At 40.6% G+C, this 27,368-nt stretch overlaps 1 protein-coding gene across 9 annotated transcripts; it reads left to right on the forward strand.

Moving 5' to 3' along the window:
• The first annotated feature begins 842 nt into the window (after positions 1 to 842).
• On the forward strand, positions 843 to 19,162 carry MDM2 (MDM2 proto-oncogene). 9 transcript variants are annotated; one of them, XM_036456647.2, is made up of 12 exons: positions 843 to 854; positions 3,189 to 3,196; positions 3,310 to 3,394; positions 4,510 to 4,584; positions 5,133 to 5,266; positions 6,865 to 6,914; positions 9,794 to 9,861; positions 9,984 to 10,080; positions 11,024 to 11,184; positions 13,265 to 13,420; positions 14,034 to 14,111; positions 17,923 to 19,162. In XM_036456647.2, the coding sequence occupies exons 3-12, from the start codon at positions 3,314 to 3,316 to the stop codon at positions 18,499 to 18,501; spliced, it is 1,479 nt and encodes a 492-aa protein (XP_036312540.1). In that variant the 5' UTR covers positions 843 to 854; positions 3,189 to 3,196; positions 3,310 to 3,313; the 3' UTR covers positions 18,502 to 19,162. The 9 variants fall into 9 exon arrangements, with proteins under 9 accessions (XP_036312540.1, XP_036312541.1, XP_036312537.1 ...); XM_045588230.1 differs by lacking the exon at positions 843 to 854 and adding an exon at positions 2,368 to 2,482 and having other exon boundaries at positions 3,097 to 3,196; XM_045588229.1 differs by lacking the exon at positions 843 to 854 and adding an exon at positions 2,375 to 2,487 and having other exon boundaries at positions 3,097 to 3,196.
• The last annotated feature ends 8,206 nt before the right edge of the window (positions 19,163 to 27,368 follow it).

A 27,368-nucleotide genomic window follows, 5' to 3' on the forward strand; every position in this document is an offset into this window, starting at 1 on the left:
TGACTTTGAGCATGTTTTTATGTGTCTCTTGGCTTTCTGTTTGTCCTCTTTTGAAAAGTGTCTATTTAGGTCCTTTGCCCATTTTTTGATTGGATTGTTTATCTTCTTTTTGTTAAGTTGTATGAGTGCCCTGGTTAGTATTTTGTTAGTAAATGTTGGAGATTAAACCCTTATCAGAAATAACATTGACACATTTGTTCTCCCATGCAGTGGGCTTTCTTGTTGTTTTGTTGATGGTTTCTTTTGCTGTGTAGAAGCCTTTAATTTTGATGTAGTCCCATTTGTTTATTTTCTCAAGTTTGTAATTTTTTTAATAAACAAGTTTTTAAAAAATAACTTTTATTTTTCAATTACAGCTGGCATACATTATTACCTTAGTTTCAGGTGAACCATATAGTGATTAGACTTATGAAGCGATCAGTCCGGGAAGTCTAATGCCAGTCTGACACTATACAAAGTTATCACAACAATATTGACTATATTCCATATGCTGTACTGTACAGCCCTATGATTATTTTAATAACTGATAATCTGTACTTCTTAATCCCTTTTCCCTTTTTCACACACACTCCCCAATCTGGAGACTACCCATTTGTTCCTTGTATGAGTTTGGTTTGTTTATTCATTTATTGTTTATTTTTATTTTATCCTCATCTGAGATTATGTGTTTTTAAAATATATATATATTTTATTGATTTTTTACAGAGAGGAAGGGAGAGGGATAGAGAGCCAGAAACATCAATGAAAGAGAAACATCGACCAGCTGCTTCCTGCACGCTCCCTACTGGGTATGTGTCTGTAGCCAAGGTACATGCCCCTCACCGGAATCAAACCTGGGACCCTTCAGTCTGTAGGTGGATTCTCTATCCACTGAGCCAATCGGACAGGGCTGACAATATGTTTTTATTGATGAAAGAGGGAGGGATAGACAGACAGACAGACAAAGAGGTTGGCTGCCTCCAGTACATGCCCGGGCCAAGGATGGGACTGACACCGTAGGTATGTGCCCTGACCTGTAGTCCAGCTGCGACCTTGCAGCCTTTCTGGTGTCTGGGACATGCTCCAACCAACTAAGCAACCGGCTGCGTCTCTGTTTATTTTTTTATTTTTTTTTTTAAATATATTTTATTGATTTTTTACAGAGAGGAAGAGAGAGGGACAGAGAGTTAGAAACATCGATGAGAGTCATCGATCAGCTGCCTCTTGCACACCCCCTGCTGGGGATATGCCCGCAACCAAGGTACATGCCCCTGACCGGAATCGAACCCGGGTCCCTTCAGTCCCCAAGCCGACGCTCTATCCATTGAGCCAAACCGGTCTCGGCTCTCTCTGTTTATTTTTATTCTAGTTTTAAAAACCCCCCAAAACCCCCACCAATCATCCTTGAATAATGCTGATTAAATCAACTGAGTGGCCACTATGTTTAAGGGCAGGTTCTTTTCTAGAAAGCTAGGGCGTGGAAGAAGGCAAAGATATAAAAGGTTCTTGTTCATAAGCCAAAGAAGCTGGTCTTTGCCAATGGTCGCGCTTTCCAGGTTGAACCCACTCAGTTCTTATGTCCTTGTTCATGTTTGAGATTGCCACGTCAGTGTACCCAAAGGGGCAGGTCGGTGGGTCGGTATTGAGTGCCGAACACATTTATATTTTTAATGGGTATGATGAACGCATATATTATATACACAAAGCCAAATACTCTAGAATCATACAATGAGAAGTAACCTCTCTTCCTCATCCTGCCAGCCTCTTATTTTTGTAGCTAGAACGTTTATACGCCTCCGTGGTACAGGCCCACGTTGTGCTAATTTTAGTCGTACCTTTGGAAAAAAAACACACACACACACACACACAGACACAAAAACCACGCAAGTCCCCAAATATTATAACTCCTTTGTCTACGGCTCCAGCAGCTGGCGGTAAAGGCTTAATATAGCGCCCAGCTGTTCATTCCGGTTTCTTTTTTGGTAGCGGCCCTAACCTACGCATTTGCCTGTAGTTTCCATCCCGGTTGTGAGGGGGGTAAACACAAAAAATTAAAAAAAAAGCACAAAAAATAGCAACACAAACACGTCCCGAGCGCCGAGCGCCCAGCGCCAAGCCGGGCGGCAGCGGAAATGCGCGTCCCCGGGTGCGGCTTGCGAGCGCCCGGCACCCCTTCCCCACCTGCCGGGGGCGCGCACTGACCACCGCCGCCCGCGCGGAGGACCCGCCCCTCCCCGGCCCCCATTGGCGGTGGCGGCGAGCCCGGGACGCGCGCCGAAAGGCCCGGATGGGCCGCGGCTTCCGGCGCGGCGCCCTCGGGCGGTAGGGGTCGCCGTTTCGCAGTTTCGGTGCCCCTGGTCCAGCTCGACCCCGCCGGGGGCATGTGCGGGCTTGTGCTTCCAGAAGCAACATGGAGCCGGAAGCCGAGCCTGAGGGGCAGCCCTGAGCCCTCCGGCCGAGGCCCTGCCGCTTCCCAGGTCAGGAGCCTCCTTCTCCGCACACAGTAAGGTCAGCGGCCGGGGCCCGCGGGAGGGCGCTCTGGGTGGAAGGGGGCTGCCACACGCGCCCGGGGAAGGCGCCGGGTCACCTTGGGGAAGCCCGCACCCCCCTCCGGGCGCGGGAAAGCCGGCTCGGCGGGGAGCAGGTCTCCGCCGGGAAGCGCGCGGCAGTGGTGGGCTCGGTGCTGTCGTGGCCGGCCTCCTCCCTGGCGCGCAGGCGGTGTGCCTTTTGGGTGCATTTTGTGGCGGGGGCCGCAGAGCGTGTGGGCTCGCGGAGGTCCTGCTGGAAGGAGGCGGGCTGGTTGCCACCTGGGTGTCAGGCCGCGCGCTCCGGGCGGGCGGGTGGGCGGAGGGCTGCGCGGGCGGCCGGGAGGGGGCGGGGGAGAGGGGGTTGGTCACGTGGGCGGGGCGGGGTCACGTGGGCGGGGGGCGCTGCGGCGCCGGGGGCCGGGCCGGGGGTCATGACAGGTGCGGGTGCCGTGGCCCCGGAAGCGGCGCGGAGTCTGGGCGCGAGTGGGCTGGGTCTCGGGCCGGTTGACTCAGCTGGTGGCCGGGCCGGTCAAGTTGGGACACGTCCCGAGGCCGCCGTCCCGGGAGCTAAGCCCCGACTTGTCTGCAGCCGGGGATTTAAACCGTGACCTTTGCCGGCTGCGCTCACTCTGGCATCAGGCTCGCAGCGCTCGCTCGCTCGCTCGCTCGCTCCCCCCCCAGCGATCCAGGTAAGGACCCGCTTGCAGATAGATACCTTTACTTTTTTTGTAAACGCATCGCTATAGAAAGGTATCGTGTTAAGCATTGATGGTGTTTTATCTTTTTTGTCCCTCCTCTTTAGGCAGATGTGCAACACCAGTATGTCTGTGTCCGCTGATGGTGCTGTGAGCACCTCACAGATTCCAGCTTCTGAGCAAGAGACCCTGGTTGGTATTTTACTTTAAAGTGTAACTTTTAAGGATATTTTTACTTTATGATGTGATCAACTAAATTATGTTGATACCCCACCCGATCATAGCATGGCTCTTTAAAAGAGTGAAATTCTGTGTACATAGCTTACATTCTGCTGCGTGGGCATCGCTGGGTGTGGAATCAGAGTTACTGTAAGAAACAGTCTTTTCTTTGCTCTTTGCCACCCTGGATGTAAAGATGAGTTCCACGGCATGCTTAGGCACGGGTGCTGATGTTCATTACGTGACAGAGGTTTTTTCTGTTTTGACTCGTTAGTATTTAACTTTTTAAGTGGTTCCTAGAAGTCACAAAAGTAATTCATGCATTGGCAGAAATGAAGAAAGTCACAAATGAAAATTCTAGTCTTCTGATTAGTATCCCCAAAAGCAGCTTCGGGGTAGCAAAACTTTGGTTCCCTTCAGTGTAGCTGACTGGCCCCTGGAATACAGGAGTAAATATTTATAAAGTAGATAATTGAAATGGAGACCAACTAAGAGGCAGCATGATATAGTTGGAAGAAAATGGTGGCTTGTAATTGAGGGGCATAAGTGGCAGTCTCAGATCTGCTCTTAATTACCTTGTCACCTTGGTTTGGTTATTTAAATTCTCCATTCTTCAGGAACCTAATCTGTAGACGGAAAAGATTGGTAAAAGGCCCCACACTAAAGGTTTATTTATTTTTCTTGGATTTTGTAATTTAGTTTACAGTAAGCACATAGGGGTATTTCATTTATGGCTAAGTTTGTAAGATAAACAGATGACAGAAATAACTGGAGGGAAAAAAAACATAATTTTCACTGCATTGCCATGGATACCTGTTTTGATGACAACTGGTAATAGTTGAGAAGTCTGACTGTTTGTGTAATAATTTGGTCCCAGCATTTTTTTTCAAACTCCTGAGACAGTCTGGTATTCAGTTTAAATAGTATATTACATTAGTGAAAACATTATGGCTTGTTTTTTGAAGTATAACCTCATGAGATTGTTAAATGCAGTGTCTGCTACCCTTATTGAAATTATGGACATGTTTGCAGTGGGGCTTATAGTTATGTAATAAATTTGGAAGTATAATAGCAACTCTTTTTCATAGGTTAGACCAAAGCCATTGCTTTCGAAGTTGTTAAAATCTGTTGGTGCACAAAAAGACACTTATACTATGAAAGAGGTAAGCTGAACTAAGAGTTAATGAGATAACTAATATCTTACTAGCATTTTGCTGCCTTTTCCTTTCCTAATGTGTAGTACCTAGATATCTGGGCAGTTAAGGTCTGAAAAAGTATTTTTTTTTTTTAAATATATTTTATTGATTTTGTACAGAGAGGAAGGGAGAGAGATAGAGAATTAGAAACATCGTCGATCAGCTGCCTCTTGCACACCCCCTACTGGGGATATACCCGCAACCAAGGTACATGCCCTGGACCGGAATCGAACCCGGGACCCTTCAGTCCCCAAGCCGACGCTCTATCCATTGAGCCAAACCGGTCTCGGCTGAAAAAGTATATTTTAAAGTTTTATTTAAATCAGAAGCAATGTCTCTGCATCCACAGATTAGAAGGAAAAGATTTAAAAGCAACTTTTTATTTTCGATGGGTATTTTCGATGGTTATGAATGTGGTTGCTGGTTTAACCCTCTTCAGATAAATATGATATTGAATATATTTGAAACTAACGTTTAATTTTTATTAATCCTCAGAAATCATATTTCTATTTCAGGTTATATTTTATCTTGGCCAATATATTATGAAGAAGCGATTATATGATGAGAAGCAACAGCATATTGTATATTGTTCGAATGATCTTCTAGGGGATTTGTTTGGAGTGCCAAGTTTCTCTGTGAAAGAACACAGGTAAATTTTTGGACCTTTCAGTCCGCAGGCCGACGCTCTATCCACTGAAGCAAACCGGTTTCGGCGGAAGGCCCATTCTTAAAAGTATTGCACTCTACTTATTGTGCCACTGGCGCTCCTGGAAGGAAGGCCATTCTTGCACAAATCTTCATGCATCGGGCATCTAGTTATATATAAAAGATGCTAAATTTTAATTTCTTAGCAATCCTTACTAATAAGAACCTAAGTAGTCGTCCTGCTGTGATGCCCTCACACTGTCACAAGATGGCCTGCACATAGCGGGCATGCGAAGGTGGGTGGGGCTGGGCTTGATGCTGCGTGCATGGCACAGTGCCTGCCGGGGAGTTCCACCTCCACGAGGCGAGGCCTGCCTGCGGGTCCTGCCTCCCAGCCTTGGATGGTGTGGAGGCGCGACCCCAGGCTCTGGCCTACCTCTGGGGCAGTCCATCGAGGATCCCCTGATGTGTGAACGGGGCCTACCTCTTTGGGATGATTGATTGTGGGGCTCCTGCGCTGTGACAGAGCACAGGTCAGGGTGGAGGATCCCCACACCCCAAGTGCATGAATTTTATACACTGGGTCTCTAGTATAGCATATAGGGTGGGGCAAAAGTAGGTTTATAGTTGTGAGTACAAGAAACACAGTTTATTCTTGTATTATTATTATTTCAGATGTAATTCCTGGCATTAAAGTTACCTTTGACTTGAATTCTGATATGTTGAGAGGTTACATACTAGGGAAATTGCTGACTTAGAAAAAGGATATGAAAAAGAATGTTGACTTGTGAGTTTAAGGAGCTGAATCATCAGTCTGAAGGGTAAAAAGAAATAGTTGGATTTGGCACTTCTTTCTTAACATTGAGAATTAGAAATGATGTCTTTTGACCAAACACATTCTCTAAAATCTTTGGTTTAAAAAAGCACTGGAATGAGTGAAGACTGGAATAAGTGAATTGTCTTCCTATTAGGATGTAAGTTCAGTGAGAGCAGAGATTTGTTATTTATTTATTTATTTATTTATTTATTTATTTATATTCTTTCCTTCCAGTTTATAGAACAGTGATTGGTACATAGTAGGTTCTCAGTCTGTATTTATGAAATGAGTAAATACTGTTTTATCTTCAACACATTTTAAGGTCAAGAAAGAAAAGCCATTAAATGACTGGTCAAGGGTTGATGAAAGTCAAAATTATAATCAAGTTTCTATAATGGTTTTTTTATAACACACTATTTTTTTTAGGTAGTCTATTTCTAAACACAGAGCCAGAAATTTTCTCTTTCAAAATAAATACATATGTTAACCCGCGTTCTGCATTTATACCGGTTCTCTGGGATTGTGTAGTAAAGTCCAAGCAAGGCACATTTCAAGAGATGGAAACATAAAATCTTTGGAACACAGAGACTTTAGTGATCGTAAAAGGTAGCTGTATGTAATCATTCTACAACTCATTATGTGCTTTTTAAGACCTAAAACATTGATATAATATGAATTCAGTGATTTAAAATTTGGTCTTTGTGCACTTAAATATAATAATCTTTTAAAAGCCTGGTTAAGGCCAGTTTGATAAATATACGTTTCTTATTTTTTCTCCCTACAAGGAAAATATACACAATGATCTACAGAAACTTGGTAATAGTCAATCAGGCGGGTAAGTTAATTTTTGGATATCATAAACATATACCATGAAAATATTTTCAGACATTTTGTGTATGTTTAGTCAATTTTGTAATTATGATTCTCTTTAAAAGTTGCTTTAGTAATATGTTTAATTGTAATAAAAGAATATGATAAATTTAATGGGAAGAACTATATATGAACTAAAACAGCAGTTCCCAACCTTCGGACCTCATGGACCACCAGTGGTCCGCAGACCACCGGTTGTCTACTGCGGAACTAAACAACATAACACTAAGGCTCTAATGCAGATTTATGATATGTAAGCCTAAATGTCTTGTTACCTCTGTAGAGAAGTGATCAAACCTGAAATGTATTGAAAGGCTTTGAGAAGTAATATATATATACCTAGGTAGGACCATTTGAAAGGATGGGTATTTTTCTGTGTGTGTGTGTGTTTTTTTTCTGTTTGTTTTTTTACTTTTATAATAGACAAAGCTTTGTTTATCAATTTGTTTAGGCAAGTGATATTGTACTTTCTTGCTTTTAGACGTATTGTTCTTAACAGGTTATTTTTGGGTCACTTACCCTTTAAATAATCTGACAAAAGCAACTGGATTCTCATTCTAGAAAAATATACATATATAGTAGTATGCTGGTAAGTGTTTACTCTCCAGGGGAAAAGGCCTGGTTTATAGTGGTTGCTGATTTCCATGGTGTAAATACTCCCACCATGTCCATTTTTAGGATACAAACCCAGAATTGGGAAGAGAGGTGTGCACAGTCTGGGTTTGAGTGATGGTAGGAGCTGGCTCCAATACACCACAGATTTCCTAAAGCCCATCCTAGAAAAGTCAGTTAAAAACTCTTCTCAAAAAACAAAAACAAAATTACTATTCTATACTTAAGTTTTATTTCATCCCCTTTAGTGCACTGCCTCTGCTCTCTTCTCAAAAAACAAAAACAAAAAACTGTTCTCAGAAGCTTATTTCCCAGGATGAACAGTCCATTCCTTTCTGCTCTTACTATTCTATACTTAAGTTTTATTGATATGTTGCTTTTAATAATTGTTTATATTGCTTTCTTATGTCCTGTTCAGGTCTACATTCTGCGTCACATACACAGTACAGTATTTTATTAATATGGTGTTTAGTAAATGTGTTAATATATACTTATTCTTCCAAAGTTAGGATTTAAGACCCAGAAAAGGGCATCACCATCTATCCTATTTTGAATAGAGGTGATTCGTAGTCTGGTGACTTTGTTTTACAAAGCTCTTTATGAAATCAAATGAAGGCAAATAAACAACTATAGGTAGTGTTTGCAGTTTTCTGAAGTATTGTCTCTGATGTATTCATTTATGTAAATTAATCTTGGTAGGCCCAGCCATTGTGGTTCAGTGGTTGAGCTTCCATCTGTAAACCAGGATGTCAGTCGATTCTTAATCCAGGCACATGCCTGGGTTGCAGGCTCACCCCAGTAGGGGGCGTGCAGGAGGCCGCTGTGACCAATGGTTCTCTGTTATCATTGATGTTTCTCTCCTCGTTCTCTGAAATAAAAAAAATATATTTTTAAAAATTAACCTTGGTAGAATTTTGAAAAGAACAAAAAGTAAATAAACCTCGGTGGATTACTAGCAAAATTTTGTTAATGAGATGGTAGTTTGTAAGTTTCTTATGTTATTTCCATTCTGAGTTTGTTTTAGGTTTCAGTTTAGTGGCATTAGCTTTAGAACTCATATTGTTCTAATCCTTGTCATACGTAGTGCTTCCTTTCTTATTACATCTGCTTTGTAATGCCTGTTATACTAAAAATATGAAATGTACATGTACAAATTAAGTATAATACCTTGCTCATAATATGAAGAAGAAATAAACTGTTATGACATTGTATATAATTTCAAATTGTTAATGCTCAGGCCTGACTTCCCTACTAAGGTGAAAATGTCTCAGGGAGCAGTAAAGTGCATTTGATTAGGATGTTTGGTAATTTCTGTAACTGAAACTGACTTTTTGAGTGCCATGTCTACACATCCAATCAAAAACTAAACTTACCCACCTCAGTGAGCTTCATCCCCTTCAGTGCCCTGTCCTCCCGTCCAAAGCTATTCATCTTCCGCAGTTTCTGTCTTGGTGAATGGCACCACCCATTTATGCACCCAGGGTTGAATCTTGGAGTCCTTAACTCCTTTCTCCCTTTGCCTTGTGTGTCAGACACCCTGGTTTTTATCTTTTTAATTTCTCTGGAATTCATCTTTTTTCCATGGCTTAGTTTAGATTTTAATACTTATTTATATGTATTATTGCAGTTGCTGTCCAATACTGGTTTTCCTGCCTGTGCTCTCTTTTCCTTATATTTTGTCTGAGTGATTTGTCACTCCTTTGCATAAAAAGACCATTGCTCAGTGGTTGATTCCCAGTGGGATGGAAGGGACATATACCTGAGTTGCGGGCTTGATCCCCAATGTGGGGTGTGCAGGAGGCAGCCAATCAATGATTCTCTCTCATCACTGATGTTTCTATCTCTCCCTCCCTCCCTTTTCCTTCTTTTCTGAAATCAATAAAGATTAAAAAAATTATAAAAAGACCATTTAGGGAAGGATTGCTTGTTGGATAAAATACTTGCTGTGCACTGGCAAGTCAGTTTTTAAAAATATTTTTTAGTTTTTAATGTGTATATTTTTTATTGATTCCCAGTAGGAGTTGAGCAAAACCTGGGCATGTGCCTTGATCGGGAATCGAACCATGACCAGGTCCATAGGTTGACTTTCAACCACTGAGCCATGCCAGCCAGGCTGGGAGACTCATGATTAATATTTGTTGAAAGGTTAAATTGTGAGAGCATTTTGTCCTGGATTATATATTGAGTAGCCCTTTCTTAATTTGTGTTTTTCTATTTTTTTTTTTCCACCAGAACCATCAGATTCAGGCACATCTGTGAGTGAAAACAGAGGTCACCTTGAAGGTGGGAGTGATCAAAAGGTAATTTTGAAATGAACTCATTCTAGTATAATTGTTAAAAATAGGAATGTTTATTACAGTGGGGAATTAGCTCTCTGGTGTTACAAGTTAAGTTTGTGGGTCTTTTCCCTTTGAATTCTTAGGACTCTGTACAAGAGCTGCAGGAAGAGAAACCTTCATCTTCAGATTTGGTTTCTAGACCATCTACCTCATCAAGAAGGAGAACAATTAGTGAGACAGGTAATGTGAATATTTAATTGACATTTTCAAACAACTTTTTAGTGTTCATTTTCTTAGGAAATTAATACATTTAGGTTTAATGACATTGTGTTTTTGGTTTAGATGAATTAATTTCTGAGTTTTAGTCTCAGTTTTATGTGACTTTGTAAAAAATTGCTTTCTGAGCAACATTTTTCTGGTTTACTGCAGACACAGTTTACTTTGCCCCCCTGGATTTTATAGTTAGCCAGTTTTCTATTCAAGATAATAGAGGACAAAGATGTAAACTCTGTTTTATTCATTATTCTTAGTCATCTTAGCAGTTGAAGTATTTTAATTGTTTTTAATAAGTGATAAAATATCAGTGAGTTTAAAATGGTAAATAGCGTCTTAGAAATAAAAACAAGATAAAGAAAATAGCTGAACAGTTTTGCAGCTAAAAGATAGTGGAGGAGGAGGCTGTTGCCTAATCAAAAGTCATTATAGCAAAAAATATATGAACCAGGTGAAAGAAGATCAATGAAATAGTTATACCCAGATTAAAATCTTGTATGTGAGCACAGTAAGGGCAGAGGAGTCATTAAATACATGGGACTGGAACAAAAGGTTAGTTATTTTGGGGGGAGAGAATCTGTTTATATTTGTATTTATGCTGAAGTGAATTCCAGATGTACCTTCTAAGTATATTGACTTATGACAGAGAAGTCCTAGATTGTTTAATACAAGTTAGGGATAGATTAAATTGTGATTTAATGGTGATAACATTCTGAAAGAAGCTTAAAAAAGCTTTTAAAAATACTATTCTGCTATTATTCTGGACAGATCCAATGAAAATGTTAACTGTTGAAACGGAGGTTAAATTTCAGAGGAACTGAATTTCAGTACAAATAAACACTCATGACAGCTCAATTTCTAAATAAACTGTGTAGCAATTTAATTAATTTGTTTTTCCTTACATATTCAGAAGAAAACTCAGAGGAATTACCTGGTGAACGTCAAAGAAAGCGCCACAGATCTGATAGTATTTCCTTTTCCTTTGATGAAAGCCTCGCTCTGTGTATGATAAGGGAGATACGCTGTGAAAGAAGCAATAGCAGTGAATCAACAGGGACTTCGTCAAATCCGGTAATCTTCTTGCTTAAGTAAAAAATGACTTACCGGTAATATATACTTGATTTTTAAATCTGATTTTGGAAGTTCTAATAAGCTTTCAGGTGGGATGTACATGTCTGATACACGATTACCACTATACAGTGGTAATTTTTTTATTTTTTATTTTTATGAGTTTGTTTAAGCCAAACTGGTGACATATCCAGGGAGCAAGATCTCAAATGCTCCCACTAAGTTTTTTGTTTCTTTTTTTCTAAATAAACAAGTATAGATCTTCCCCACCCCAATCCCAGATTTAGAGAGAATGGTGTAAGATAGCAGAGTAGCATTGAGGTTTGTTGGTAAAATTAGTACCAATATTAATAGTTACTAATGTCATCCTATATATTAGAGAATCTTGTAGGCTACTGCACCAATAGTAAGTTCAAATAAATTGGGATATAGGGTAGTCTGAGAATTTAGATTTTTTTTTTTTAAATATGGAAACAACCTGGCTGGTGTTGCCCAGTGGTTGAGTATCAACCTATGAACCAGTTCGATATCCAGTCAGGGCACACGCCCAGGTTGTGGGCTCCATCCCTAGTGTGGGACATGCAGCAGGCAGCTGATCAATAATTCTCTCTCATCATTATTTAAAAAATATATATATTTTTTATTAATTTCAGAGAGAAAGGGAGAAGGAAAGAGAAATAGAAACATCAATGTTAAGAGAGAATCATTGATTGGCTGCCTCCTGCACACCCCTTACTGGGGTTCAAGCCTGCAACCTTGACATGCTCTTGACTGGAATCAAACTCAGGACCCTTCAGTCTGTAGGCTGACGCTCTATCCACTGAGCCAAATCAGCTAGGGCTCTCTCTCATTATTGATGTTTCTATGTTTCTGTCTCTCTCCCTCTCCCGTTTTTTCTGAAATCAATAAAAAAATGAAAAAGTAAGGGAACAAAAATTGAAATTTGATTCAGTTAGATATTTTAGTATTCTAAGACAAACTTGTGTTAAGTATTTAGAATAAATTTTTTTTACTATAGTTGTCAGCAAGTAAATTGGCAGAGTCTGAACTTTAAATTTGGGATATGTAGGTCTAGACTTCAAGAAGGTCTGATACAGACGAAACTGGTTTGGCTCAGTGGATAGAGCGTCGGCCTGCAGACTGAAAGGTCCCGGGTTCGATTCCGGTCAGGGGCATGTACCTTGGTTGCCAGTAGGGGGTGTGAAAGAGGCAGCTGATCGATTGTCTCATCGATGTTTCTGACTCTTTATCCCTCTCTCTTCCTCTCTAAAAAATCAATAAAAAAAAAAATATATATTTTTAAAGGAGGAGGTCTGATACAAATGCTATGAAATAGGTGTAATATTGCATGGATGACACATATCAGTACATTTGATTAATAAAAATTCCAAAGTATTAGCCAGGAATAAAATTCTTAAGAGATGTCACTGAAAGAAGTTTTGTAAAAATGTTTTTGTTAGCAATAGTACTTGAAAAATGGAAGATTTTTTTCTTGTCATTTAACATGGTCTTTAAAATGTAATTAAAATTAGAACATTTATTTTTATATGACAGTGCCTCATGATCACTATTCTGGATCCGAATGATCATTTTTTAGTTCTTTAGAATATATAAGGGACTGATCCAATTATGATATTAGCCCTATTCTTGTTGCTTGTATTTGTTTTTCTTTGCCAAAGCACTGATTTTATGGATACAGATGTGAACTTTACAGTTATTATTTAAAAGAGCTGTTACTTATGTAGGCCACTAGATGGCATGAGTAGAACAAGTTTATTCAGTAGATATTTAAGTGTCTTCTATTCCAGGTTTTATTTGGCACTTGAGATACATTAGTCAAGGTAGATATGATCCCTATCCTTATGGGGAGATAGACCGTCTTGGTTCCTGGGTCAACACTCAATTGCTAAGCTCCACTGACTGAGGGATCCAGAATCTTAATTTAGTGTCAGTGTGCAGAATAGAATTAAGGAAAAGTTAGGGGCATAGGGAAGATTTAGGAAGCTGTTAGAGGCCAACAACCAACAAGTAATGTACAATGTCACTCCCTCCTCTTCTCTCCCCCCGACCCCCCTGATTTTAGGATCTTGATGCTGGTGTAAGTGAACCATCAGGTGATTGGTTGGATCAAGATTCGGTTTCAGATCGATTCAGTGTAGAATTTGAAGTTGAGTCTTTGAATTCGGAAGATTATAACCTCAGTGAAGAAGCACAAGAACTCTCAGATGAAGATGATGAGGTAGTTTTATTTTCTCTAATTATATTCTAAATGTTTTTTCATTTATTGACTGATGAGACTGAAAGAATGTATTCAGAATTCACTTGAAATAGTTGAGCTTGATTTATTCAAACTGGAATATTATTATGTGGAATTAAGGCTTTTTAGTTCCTTGTCTGTTTTATATTTTTATAAATATGCCAAGAAGTATGTAGGTCTTAATGAGCCTTGTTATAATAGTCTGCTCATTAAAAATATTTAACTCAGTTCATCTCTATTAATATTAATTTAATTTTTATAAATGTGACGCATGCATGCAGTTATATAAAGTCACATAGTATCTCAAGATCTATTGTCTTACATTTTTAGCTTTTTCATTGTTATTTAATACCTCCATATTTATAAAATAAAATGCTTGTACTGCATATTTTGCTTCATTCATTTTATATATCTTATCTGAGTTTTTACCATATTGGCTCAGGATTTCACTGATCTCCATTTCTCCCCCTTTATACTCACTCATTCCATTTGACTTTTGTCTCAGAATTTCTAATATATAGTAGCGCATGCTATTCATTTAGGACTTACCATTAAACCTTTCTGGTTGAAAAAAATTATGGATTTATTTTATTAGGTATATCAAGTTACTGTGTATCACGCAGGGGAGAGTGATACGGACTCATTTGAAGCTGATCCTGAAATTTCCTTAGCTGTAAGTATACATCTATTTTTAAGGTGTCAAAAAATAACATTAAAATCAAGATTAGAATATATCTAGTCTACTTCCTGATGAAGCAATTTTTATAAAGTTAAAATCTTTAAAATTTTAGTTATTTAAAGTGTTTTGTTCTTTTGTTTGTTGGGTTGGAATATGTTGCTACATTTTTTTAGCTTTTTGAGCTGAAACTTTTAAAGAACATTATTATGAAAGGTGATCCAAGATGGTGGTGGAAAGGTGGAAGGTACACCCAGGACCAAACAATTAAAATATAGAGCAATCAACCTGAATAACCAACTGAAGACCAGCTGAAGAGAAGTCTTATAACCAGGGATTTACAGAAGAGTCCACATTAAGACTCGAGACTCGTAGGAAGTGCAGAGAGCAAAAGGACTGACCCTGCTCCCACAGGCGGCAGTTGAGGTTCCAGGAGAGTATCTCAGCTGCAGGGGGATTCCCTGATAAGTTTAGGTTCTTAAGCCCAAGCCAGGTTCCCCAGCCCAGAGCACCAGAGCCTGGAAGAGCTGCCTATGTGACATCTGGCTGTGAAAAGCAGCGGGATTTCTGTCTGCCAGGGAGAGGCAGGATTCCACTAGAAACAGGCAAATTTTGTTACACGGCTCTCGGACGGGAAATTTTTTCCTCACGTCCAATTGGTGCAGAGCCTTCCTTCCACAGGGCCAAATCTTGTCTTGTTTAGGCCTGATAAACTTTGCTGGCCTCACCCTGCCGACTCCCTGAGGCCCTGCCCACCATGAAGGTGTGCAAGCACCCACAGGTACAGCTAGACTTGGTATACCCTGGGGCATTTGCTAGTGTTCTTAGACCCAGCTTGGCACCATGATTGGACGCATGTAGATATGGAGAACACCTCTCACATTGTCACTCACTAAGAACCTGTTGCATGCAACCTGAGTACTGTTAGAGGCCCTTTCAGTGATAGCCTAACAGGTGGAGGCAGACCTGGAGGTTCCTAGGAACTTTTGCTGACTGGCCCCTAGGTACAGTGCTGGTATAAGTAAGCCTTGGTGCACAGCTTAATTCTTCCCGAGCACGCCTAAGCCCAGCCACAAATTGTGAATCACTTTGCTGCTTTAAACAGGTTGCCCTGAGCCAGTCATTGGCAGCGTCTGACATTGACCTGTACCAGAGTTCGTGCCAAGAGGCCCCAGATCCAGTACACCCAGTGGCCAGTGTCAGACACCATCAGAGTAGGATCCAGTTAGCTTCACAAGCAACATATCCAAGAAAGTTCTCTGAAGGTACCAGATTCTACTGAGGCAAATTCCACTCTGAGTGGTTAGCACCTGCACAGCAGCTCATGCTCTGTGGTCAGGATCGATCCTCACAGCCAGCCTAAGGGTTGACCCCACATATGAATAGGCCAATCAAGAGACAGTTACAACAGGAGGGCTCATGTAATCCATACAAGGGACATTTGTGGAGCACCCAGCTCAGGTAATCAAGGACTCTGCCACAGGATCCCACAAGACACCTAGTAGAGAAGGCCACCCTACCAACACAGTGTCCTAGCAGGTCTACCTAATATGTAGAAGCAAACACAAAGTGGCAGCCATAATGGGGAGACAAACATGCCCCAAATGAAAGAACAGAAGAAATCCCCAGAAAAAAAGCTAAATGGAGGCAAGCAATTTACCAGATACAGAGTTTAAAATGGCTATAAGAATGCACAGGGACTTAGGAGAAGAATGGATGAAATCAATTAAGACTTAACCTAAAAGATAGTAAACATAAAAAGGCACATAGAAACCATAAAAAAGAATCGGTTAGAAATGAAGAATACACTAGAAGAAACAAACAGTAGGTTGGATGATGATGAGGATCAAAGCAAGAAGAAAAACCCCAATCAGAGCAGCAAAAGAACATTATTATAGAAAAATTGTACAGCATACAAAATATCTCAAACGTACTTATCACCAACTTCTAATAGTTACCAACATTTTGCCAATCTTGTTGAATATAAACATTTTGTTATTAGAATATAGTAGGATTTGCATTAAAAAAAAAAAAATCAGGACTTGCCTGGCTGGGATGGCTCAGTGGTTGAGTGTCAATCTTTGAACCAGGAGGTTTGATTCCTGATCAGAGCACATGCCCAAGTTGTGGGCTCGATTCCCATTGTGGGTGTGTGTGGGAGGCAGCTGATCACTGATTTTCATCGTTGATGTTTCCATCCCTTTCCTTTCTGAAATCAATAAAAACATATTTTCTGGAAAGAAGAAATCAGGACTTAGATATTGCATGCTTTACTGGGTTCCTGAGGTATTTTTAACTGAATATTTGCTTTAATTTCTGTTAATGTTGCCTTTTTTGTTTGAATAGGAAATCTCATTTTTCTTTTCTGGGTTGAAACAATTACCCAGATGCAAAAGTAAACTTTTTTGCTATATTCTATATAATAAAAGCCTAATATGCTAAGTGTCCGGTTGACTGGTCAGTTGTTCAATCAAAGCGTAATATGCTAATGATATGGTAAGGCCACTCAACCACTCACTATGATGTGCACTGACCCTCGGGGCAGACGCTCCGACCCATTGGTTAGCTTGCTGCTGGGGTTTGGCTGATGGGGACTGAGCGAGACAGGCCAGACACGCCCTGGAACTCTCCCACAGTCCCTTCCTGACTGGCCAACCTCCTGCATTCCTCCCTGGCCTGATTGTGCGCTGGTGGGGTCCCTCAGCCTGGCCTACACCCTCTTGCAATCTGGGTCCCCTCGGGATTTCAGAGAACTGGTTTCAGCCTGATCCCGCAGGCCAGTCTGCGAGACCCCACTGGTGCATGAATTGGTACATGAGTCTCTAGCTAGAAAATAATTCAGGTATCTAAGCTCATTTGATATCAAGTTGAGTAAAATGTTTCAGACATAGATCTTGCAAATTTTTGGACTTTTTGAAGTATCTCAACTCCTGATATTATAAAACCTTTGTCTTTGGTTTTATCAGTTATAAGAATCCTACTTTAACAACTTGAAAGAACCAAGGTGGGAGAATGAACATTCTCCACCCTTCTTGCTAATGTATTATGTCATTTGTTAGGCAATTTAGAAATGGTACATTATTCATGGCAAGATAGGCAGGACCTCTGATGGCAACTGTTACGTATACAGGGTCCTCAGGGAAAACCATGCTTCAGTTAAGAGAGGGAGAGAAGGATATGTTTAGTGAAGAGGCTGAAGATGGAAAGTTTTGGGTAATAAGTTAGGATAAAGAAAAAACAGTGAGCAGTTACAGAGTGAGAACACAGGAAAGGATAAACAAGTATAAAAGGCATACATTTTGGATAGTGACAGTGATAGATTTTAGCTAACTGATTATTAAAGAATGTTTCCACATTGCTTTTGTGGGTGAAGTTAGGGAACACTCAGCTGCGCCCTGAGTTCTAGAGCACTGCTGAGGGAGTCCATGGCAGATTGACAGAGCTTCATCTATATTGATGGGTGGACTCTGGCACAGTATCCTGGATTGAGCCTTTAAGGGAGTGGAGTGATTACAAGTCTCATTCCAGATGGTAATTGATGCCGTGGCCCTTGTTTCAACTCAGAACCAACTTTGTATCTGTGTCCTCCAACAGATAATTTGAGGTGCATGGTCAAGAGGTTAGCTGGGAAAAAAAAAGTACTTAAAAATCTCATACTTGAGGAAAGACTGTTTAAATATTGAATGTTTTCTATTAAACATGAAATGCTGAAAATTAGGCCTTGTGATACATTTTACCTAGACATATTAAAGTTAGTGTTAAAATGACTAGTCATTAGAGGGTAACAGATTGTCTTATTTCATTGAAGGACTATTGGAAGTGTACTTCATGCAATGAAATGAATCCTCCCCTGCCATCACATTGCAACAGATGTTGGGCCCTTCGTGAGAATTGGCTTCCTGAAGACAAAGGGAAAGAAAAAGGAAAAGGAAGCATGCCTGAGGAAACCAAACTAGAAAACTCAACACAAGTAGAAGAGGGCTTTGATGTCCCTGATTGTAAAAAAAGTACAGTGAATGATTCCCAAGAATCATGTTTTGAGGAAAATCATGAAGAGATCACCCAAGCCTCCCAATCCCAAGAAAGTGAGGACTATTCTCAGCCATCAACTTCTGGTAGCATCATTTATAGCAGCCAAGAAGATGTCAAAGAGTATGAGAGGGAAGAAACACAAGACAAAGAAAGTGTGGAATCTAATTTTCCCAATAATGCCATTGAACCTTGTGTGATTTGCCAAGGCCGACCTAAAAATGGTTGCATCGTCCATGGCAAAACAGGACATCTTATGGCATGCTTTACGTGTGCAAAAAAGCTAAAAAAAAGAAATAAGCCCTGTCCAGTGTGTAGACAACCAATTCAAATGATTGTGCTAACTTATTTCTCCTAGTTGACCTACCTATAAAAGTAGAATTATATAATAAAGAGGTAATATGCAAATGGTCATTACGCCGTAACACAGGGCAGCGAGCTACAAGTGTGGAGAGCTACAGGAGGGTGAGGCAGCAAGCTACCTGTGGTGGAGAACTGAGCGGTGGTGGGCCGCAGCCACCTGAGGCAAGCAGCATCGAGCTACTCACACATGGATTTGTGCACAGGACCACTAGTATAATTCTAACTATATAACTAAAAATTTAGAGTGAAATATTTTTTTACATGTATAAAAACAAATTATAGTACATGTAGGTTTGTTTTGTGTAATTTCTCTACTTTGCAAGTGGGAAAATTTCACTTCTGTTTATATTTTATATTTAAGTTTTAATGTAATTTTAACTGAATATATAGCTCATTCTTTACCCTTGGCCTTCATTTTAATAATAATTTCTTTCTCTTAAATGAGAAGTTTCTGAATTAGAAATAGTGAATTGTCCTGGAAGGGATGTAGCCTGGACGCAGGAAGGAGAGTTAAGGTTAACTAGCCACGTGCCATTTGTCGGCATGAAAAGTCCCTATTGTAATTTCTTTGCGTCATCTACAAAACTACATTTTTGAGGCCAAGAACTTCTGGGATACACTTATAGGTGCTCAGTAAGAATTTATTTATTTATTAATCTTTATTGTTCAGATTATTACATATGTTCCCCCACCCCATAGCTTCCTCCCATCCGGTTCCCACCCAACCCCAGGCCCTTGTCCCCACACTGTCCTTGTCCATAGGTATAAGATCTTTGTCCATTCTCTTCTGTACCCCCACACCCCCTTCCCCCCCAAGAATTGTCAGTCTGCTCCCTTTCCATGCCCCTGATTATATTAAACTCACTAGTTTATTCTGTTCATCAGATTTTTATTCACTTGATTTTTAGATTCACTTGTTGATAAATATGTATTTGCTGTCACTTTGTTCATAATTTTTTATCTTTACCTTTTTCTTCTTCCTCTTAAGGAATATCCTTCAACATTTCATATAATACTGGTTTGGTGCTGGTGAACTCCTTTAGCTTTTTCTTGTCTGTGAAGCTCTTTATCTGACCTTCAATTCTAAATGATAGCCTTGCTGGGAAGGGTAATCTTGGTTGTAGGTTCTTGCTATTCATCACTTTGAATATTTATTGTCACTCCCTTTTGGCCTGCATAGTTTCTATTGAGAAATCAGCTGACAGTCGTGTGGGTATTCCCTTATATGTAACTTTTTCTCTTGCTGCTTTTAAGATTCTCTCTTTGTTTTTTGGTCTTGGCATTTTAATTATGATGTTTCTTGGTGTGGTCCTCTTTGGATTCCTCTTGTTTGGGATTCTCTGCTTCCTGGACTTGTAAGTCTATTTCAGCAGGTAGGGGAAGTTTTCTGTCATTATTTCTTCAAATAGGTTTTTAATATTTTGCGCTCTCTTCTGGCAACCCCATAATTTGGATGTTGGTACGTTTGAAGTTGTCCCAGAGGCTCCTTACACTATCTTCATATTTTTTTATTTTATTTTTCGTTTTGCTCCCAGTTGAATGTATTTTTCTTTCTCATATTTCAAATGTTTGACTTGATTCTTGGGATCTTCTAGTCTACTGTTGAATCTCTGTATATTATTATTTCAGCACAGTTTGGGTGGGGTTATTAATTGGGTGGGGTTATAAATTGGGTGGGGCAGGGTCTCGGAATCACTAAGGCGGAGCAACAGCTATGATTGTCAGTCAGCCTGCACCAGAGTAGTCCCAGTGCAAGAACAATGACCGCCGTGAGCACCTCCATCTGAAAGAAAGCTGCCCTTGTGTTCATGCCCCAATGCCAAACAGTCCAGTTTGTCCCCATGTGAGTCTGGGTCCCCCAGAGACTTGCCCGGAACTGGAGTTCAGAGCAAGCGGGAGCTTGTATCTCCCTCCCAATTAAAAAAGCAGCACATCTGGGTGCCAGCCGGTTCCATGCCTCCGCACCTCCTACCAGACTTGTGCTTTCTTTAAAGCTCTACAGCAGCGGTTCTCAACCTGTGGGTTCCACAGGTTGAGAACTGCCAGCTGGATCACCTAAGACCGGAAAACAGATATTTACATTATGATTCATAATAGTAGCAAAATTAACAGTTACGAAGTAGCAACAAAAATAATTTTATGCTTGGGGGTCACCACAACATGAGGTACTATATTAAAGGGTCATGGCATTAGAAAGGTTGAGAATCACTGGTCTAGGATATTACCAACTTACAATTATATATAATAGAGAATTTTTTTTTTAATATTTACAAGTGATGCTTTACAAGGACAAATGTCCAAAGCATTAGTACTCAGAAGTGTTGAATATATTAAATTGTTAAATGGACTATAAACAAGATCTAATAAATACCAACAGAAAATAGAACAAGAGTAGTATGAAGTGACAAGCAGGTAGAAAACCCCATGTAGGTAATGTACTCGGAATGATAGCTTTAAAAATATTGTTAGGCCGAGACCGGTTTGACTCAGTGGATGGAGCGTCGGTCTGTGGACTGAAGGGTCGCAGGTTTGATTCCAGTCAGGGGCAAGTACCTTGGTTGCGGGCACATCCCCAGTGGGGGGTGTGCAAGAGGCAGCTGATTGATGATTCTCTTTCATCGATGTTTCTAACTATCCCTCTCTTCCACTCTGTAAAAAATCAATAAAATATATTTTTAAAAAATATTGTTAGAATAATGCTATTTGGAATAAGAGAACCATAATAGTTCAATTTTTCCATTACTGTCAGGTGAATTTTATTCATTTCTTGGCTCAATTTTAGGACTCTTGTGTGTTTTTGATTCACACCCGAACCCAAGCCACCCTCAAATTAGGCCTTTCTTCAAGAATACGGTAATATCTGCATAAATTGACCACTTCCTTTGGTCTCCTCCATTTTTTGGTTCATTTATGGAAAAAAAACTTTAATTTCATTCCTTGATGGATATTAAATGTTATGCCTGATTATTTTAGACTTTTAGCGTTCTATGAAACAGGTGCTTTCTTTTCACCATAATCACCATTTTTAGTGCAACAAAATTTGTTTGCATCCTGACTTCCAAGAGTTTTAATTTTCATTCTGTAGAATGAGAAGAGCTAAGTTCTAATAGCAGTTGTGCTACTTGGTCAGTGCCCTCAGAATTAGAGATAATAAGTGTACAATAAATCCTAGGATGGGATCTGGCAGGTAGTAAGACTTCCAATAAATCACAGTTGTTTAATTGTATTGTATCCATTCATGACCATTATTTCCAAAACTCAGCTGAGTTAACCCTATCTTTTTTTCCCTGCGTTGTTTCAGCTCGGTGCTTGTCACATTCGCTGACATGTTGCTTTGTACTCTCCCACAGCAGATGAATGTAACATCCTTTCATGTCACCTTCCCCCAGGTGCCTAGTCTATGCATTATATGATAGTAGGCACTCATTAAAGAATACTAATTGGCAAGGAAAGCCACTAAGCAGTTTTTCCTAGTTTACACTAGGAAAAAAAAAACAAAAAAAACACAATTTACAAAAATTCCTGAAAATAGTGATCTTTATTTTTTAAATATATTTTTATTTTTTATATTTTATTGATTTTTTACAGAGAGTAAGGGAGAGAGATAGAAACATCGATGAGAGAAACATCGATTAGCTCCCTCCTGCACACCTAATAGGGATGTGCCCGCAATCAAGGTACATACCCAACTGGAATTGAACCCAGGACCCTTCAGTCTGCAGGCTGATGCTCTATCCACTGAGCCAAACCAGTTAGGGCTAAATATATTTTTATTGATTTCAGAGAGGAAGAGATAGAAACATCAATGGTAAGTCATTGATCGGCCGCCTCCTACACACTCCCTACTGGGGATCGAGCCTACAACCTGGTCATGTACCCTGCTGGGGAATGGAACTGTGACCTCCTGGTACATGGGTCAAAGCTCAACCATGGAGCAACACCAGCCGGAAACAGTAATCTTTAAAAGTCGGTATGGTGTCAGATTTATAACAATTGAGAAAGCTTTTCTTTTCAATTTTATATCTTTATTGTTGATAGTATTACAGATATCTCCCTTTTCCCTCCAATGCCCCCCTTCACTTGGTTCCTACCCCACCCTAGGCCTTCACCACCCTAGTGTCTGTGTCCATAGATAAGATCTTTGGTTAACTCTTCCCACACCCCACCCACCCACCTGCAGCTCCCTCTCCTCTGAGATTCATCAGTCTGTTCTATGCTTTCATTTTATTCACCAGTTTATTTTGTTCATTAAATTTCTTGTTCATTTGATTTTAGATTCAATTGTTGACATGTATTTGTTGCCATTTTGCTCACATTTTTTATCTTCATCTTTCTCTTAAAGAATATCCTTCAACATTTTATGTTTGGTGGTGATGAACTTTAACTTTTCCTTGTTGAATCTCAATTCTAAATGAGAGCTTAGCCAGGTAGAGTAATCTTGGTTGTAAGTACTTACTACTTGTCAATTTGAATATTTATTTTTTTAAATATATATTTTATTGATTTTTTACAGAAAGGAAGGGAGAGAGATAGAGAGCTAGAAACTTCGATGAGAGAGAAACATCAACCAGCTGCCTCTTGCACACCCCCTACCGGGGATGTGCCCGCAACCAACGTACATGCCCCTGACCGGAATCGAACCTGGGACCTTGCAGTCCGCAGACCGACGCTCTACCACTGAGTTAAACCGGTTTCGGCCAATTTGAATATTTCTGACCACTTTTGACCTGCAAAGTTTCTGTTGAGAAATCAGCTGACAGTTGTATGGGCACTCCCTTATAGGTAACCAACTCCTTTTCTTTTTTATTTATTTTTATTATTTTTAAAAAATATATTTTATTGATTTTTTTTTTTCAGAGAGGAAGGGAGAGACATAGGGAGTTAGAAACATCAATGAGAGAGGATCCAAGATGGCTGCGCCCTGGTGAACACCTAGCCACAGCCGCACACAACAATTTCAATAAAATACAACTAAAATATAAAACGGACATTGCCCAGAACTACAGGAAGTTGACTGACTGGAAATTCTACAGCGAGAAGCAAGGAGAAAACCAGAAGGAGGTGCGGAGGAGCTGGAAAAGCCCAAGGTACGGAGACGCGGCGCAGAGAGGATGGAGCCGGAGAGGAGGGAGGCCGAGTGCCTGGCGGGCATTCCCAAGTGGGAAGGAGATAAAACTCTGACTGTGCTGGGCCCCCGACTGCTCTGAACCCCAGTTCTAGGCCAGACCCCGGGGACTCAGGCTCAGCCTTAGGGAGCCGGGCTGTAAGGCGGAACCCCGGGGAGAGGCGAAAGGGCGTCCCGGAGGTGGCGCGCATACTGTGCGCAGAGAAGGGATGGTCGGCTGTGCCGCGGGAGTGCCCGGGCGGGAAGGAAACTGGGGCTCCAGACTGCTCTGAACGCCACCTCCAACTCCACTTCCAACTGAACTGAACCCCAATACCGGGCTCATTGGGGGAGAGCATAGACTGTTTGGCAGCAGGCGAAAATCGAGGGCACCTTTCTCTCAGAGGCGCCGGCAGGGAGCACTGAAGGACCCACATAGGGCGGGGCTGACAGAAGCCAAAGCTGCAGGCTCCACCCTGAAACCCCGTCCCATCTGTAACTGCGAAATGCGACAACGAAATAGATCACAAACGAAAAAAACGGAGGACAAAAAGTGTCTGGATATAGAGTTCAAATCTACGCTTATAAGGTTTTTCACGAATTTCCTAGAAAAGATGGATAAGACCTATGAGGACATGAAAAGAGATCAACTAGAATTAATAAGGAGTCAACAAGAAATGATAAGGGATCAACAAGAAATGATAAGGGATCAACAAGAAATAAAGAATACATTGTCTGAAATAAAAAATATTTTACAAAGTCCTAAAAACAGAAGGGAAGATCGCAAGAATCAAGTCAAAGATTTGGAACATAAAGAGCCAGAAGACACTCCTCCACAGAAGCTAGAAGGCAAGAGAATCCAGAAAATTGAAGATAATGTAAGAAACCTCTGGGACAACTACAAACGAACCAACATCAGAATTATGGGGGTCCCAGAAGATGAGAGAGAGCAAGATATTGAAAACATACTGAAAGAAATAGTGACAGAAAACTTCCCCCACCTGGTGAAAGAATTAGACTTACAAGTCCAGGAAGCGCACAGAACTCCAAACAAGGAATCCAAAGGACCACACCGAGACACATCATTATTAAAATTCCAAGAGCAAAAGACAGAGAATATTAAAAGCAGCAAGAGCAAAGAAGGTAGTAACCTATAAAGGAGCACCTATACGATTGTCAGCTGACTTCTCAACAGAAACCATGCAGGCCAGAAGGGAATGGCAAGAAATATTCAAGGTGATGAATAGCAAGAACCTACAGCCAAAAATACTCTACCCAGCAAAGCTATCACTCAGAATCAAAGGTCAGATAAAGAGCTTCACTAATAAAAAAGAGCTAAAGGAGTTCATCACTGCCAAACCAGAATTATATGAATTGCTGAAGGGGGTTCTTTCAGAAGAGAAAGTAAACAAAGATAAAAATTATGAACAACAAATATGTAACTATCAACAAGTGAATCTAAAAACCAAGGAAATTAAAAAAATCTGATGAACAATATTAACTGTTGAATATAATAGAATCAGAGGTATGGAAGGGGAGTGAACTGATGATTCTTGGGGAAAAGGGAAGAGGGGGGCATGGGAAGAGACTGAACATAAACTGTGCATCTATGGATGAGGACAATGAGGAGAGGGGAAAGGGCAGAGGGTGGGGTGGGAACCTGGTGGAGGAGAGAGCAATGGTGGGGGGGAAAAAAAGGAAAATTTGTAATAATATGAACGATAAAAACTTATTTAAAAAAGAAAAAAAAGAAACATCGATGAGAGAGAGTCATTGATCAGCTGCCTTCGATTAGCTGCCTCTTGCACACCCCCTATTGGGGATATGCCCGCAACCAAGGTACATGCCCTTGACCGGAATGCGAACCTGGCAACCAACTCCTTTTCTCTTGCTGCTTTTAAAATTCTCTTTTTGTCTTTAGCCCTTGGAATTTTAACTATGATGTGTTTTGGTGTGGTCCTCTTTGGGTTCCTCTTGTTTGGGACTTTCTGTGCTTTCTGGACTTGTAAGTCTCTTTCTTTTACCACATAGGGGAAGTTTTCTGTCATTATTTCTTCAGATAGGTTTTCAATAACTTGTTCTCCCTCTTTTCCTTCTGTCATCTCCATAATGTGACTGTTGGTATATTGGAAGTTGTTCCAGAGAACATAACACTTATCTTCATATTTTTGGATTTTTTTTCTTTTTGCTCTTTTGATTGGGTATTTTTTGCTTCCTCATATTACAAATTGTTGATTTGATTCTTGGACTTCTCTACTGTTGAATCCCTGTAAATTATTCTTTATTTCAGTTAGTGTATGCTTTATTTCTGACTAGTCCTTTTTCATGTCTTTGACATTCTCACTAAGATTCTTGAAAGTCTCATGCAGATCCTTGAGTAACCTTATAACCATGGTTTTGAACTGTATCTATAAGTTTGCTTGCTTCCATTTCTTTCATTTGAGGTGTTTTTTTTTGTGTTTTTTTTTGCATTTTGTCTGCTTCTTTGTGTTTATTTCTATGTATTAGGTAGAGCTTCGATGTTTCCTGGATTTGGTAGAGTGGCCTTATGTAGTAGGTATCTTGTAGGGTCCAATGGCTCAGTCCCCCCAGTCACTGTGGATTCTAGGTATGCTTTTGTGTGGGTTGTGTGCAGACTTTTTGTAGTTGAATTTTGATTGCTGTTTACATCACTAGGAGGCATCATTAGGAGGTGTCAACCTTCAGATCAATTGTCTGTGAGGGCCAGCTGCGATCACAGTGGGAGAGCTGCTGTGCGGGAAACTCCCCTGTGGAGCAGGACTTGCTTTACTGGTGCTTTGGTGCTCTCTGAGTCTGCCTCTTGAGTGTATCATTTATGGCTATGTAAAATTGTAATCTGCTATGGGCTGAAGCTGTCCATTGGGTGCACTGACTTTAGGGCCTCCAGGGAGGTGCAAAGTCAGCCACTGCCTAAGGCCATCCGGTAGGAGCTGCAGAGGAATCTGCAGATGGCTGGTATTTACTATTTGTATTGGGTTTGAAGGTGCCCAGATGAGGCCCAGCTATAAAGCAAGGTAGGCTGGTGCTAGTACCAGGTCTTGAGTTATTTATTTATTTATTTATTTATTTATTTATATTTTAATTTAAAAAATATAAACCCTTCCCATTTTTTAAAGTGTCATTACTATTTTTTGTTAATATCCTCACCTGAGAATATATTTTCATTGACTTTTAGAGAGAGTGGAAGGAAAAGGGACAGAGAGAAATCGATGTGAGAGAGACACATGGATTGGTTGCCTCCTATACACACTTGCAACAGAGGTACATGCCCTTGTCTAGGATCGAACCCAGAGCCCTTCAGTCCATGGACCAATGCTCTATTCACTGAGCCAAACATGCTGGGGCTTGGGCCTTTTATTGATAGGGCATATGTCCTTGACTGGAATCGAACAGTCCTTGACTGTTTCCAGCTACAGTTTATTTGAGAGATTTTAGCAAAGTGTGAAGCCTGAGCCAGGGCAGGCATGCATATGGAAAAGCTGCTGTAAACAGCTTGGGTGGGGCTTCAAATTGGATGGGGTGGGGTCTCAGGGAATCCCCAGGCAGACAAACAGTGTGAGCAAAGCTGATGGAAACAAAGATATAGCAGCCAGTCAGCCCTGTGACAGGGTAAGTCCTAGCACAGAAGCAATAACCCCAGAGAGCATTCCAGCCTGGGAGAAAGCCTCCGCCTAGTTTCTGCCCTTATGTCAGACAATTCAGTTTCTCCTTGTATGTGTCTGGGTCTCTTGGAAGAA

This window comes from Pipistrellus kuhlii, unplaced genomic scaffold (assembly GCF_014108245.1).
Source record: "Pipistrellus kuhlii isolate mPipKuh1 unplaced genomic scaffold, mPipKuh1.p scaffold_m20_p_3, whole genome shotgun sequence".
Classification (NCBI taxonomy): domain Eukaryota; kingdom Metazoa; phylum Chordata; class Mammalia; order Chiroptera; family Vespertilionidae; genus Pipistrellus; species Pipistrellus kuhlii.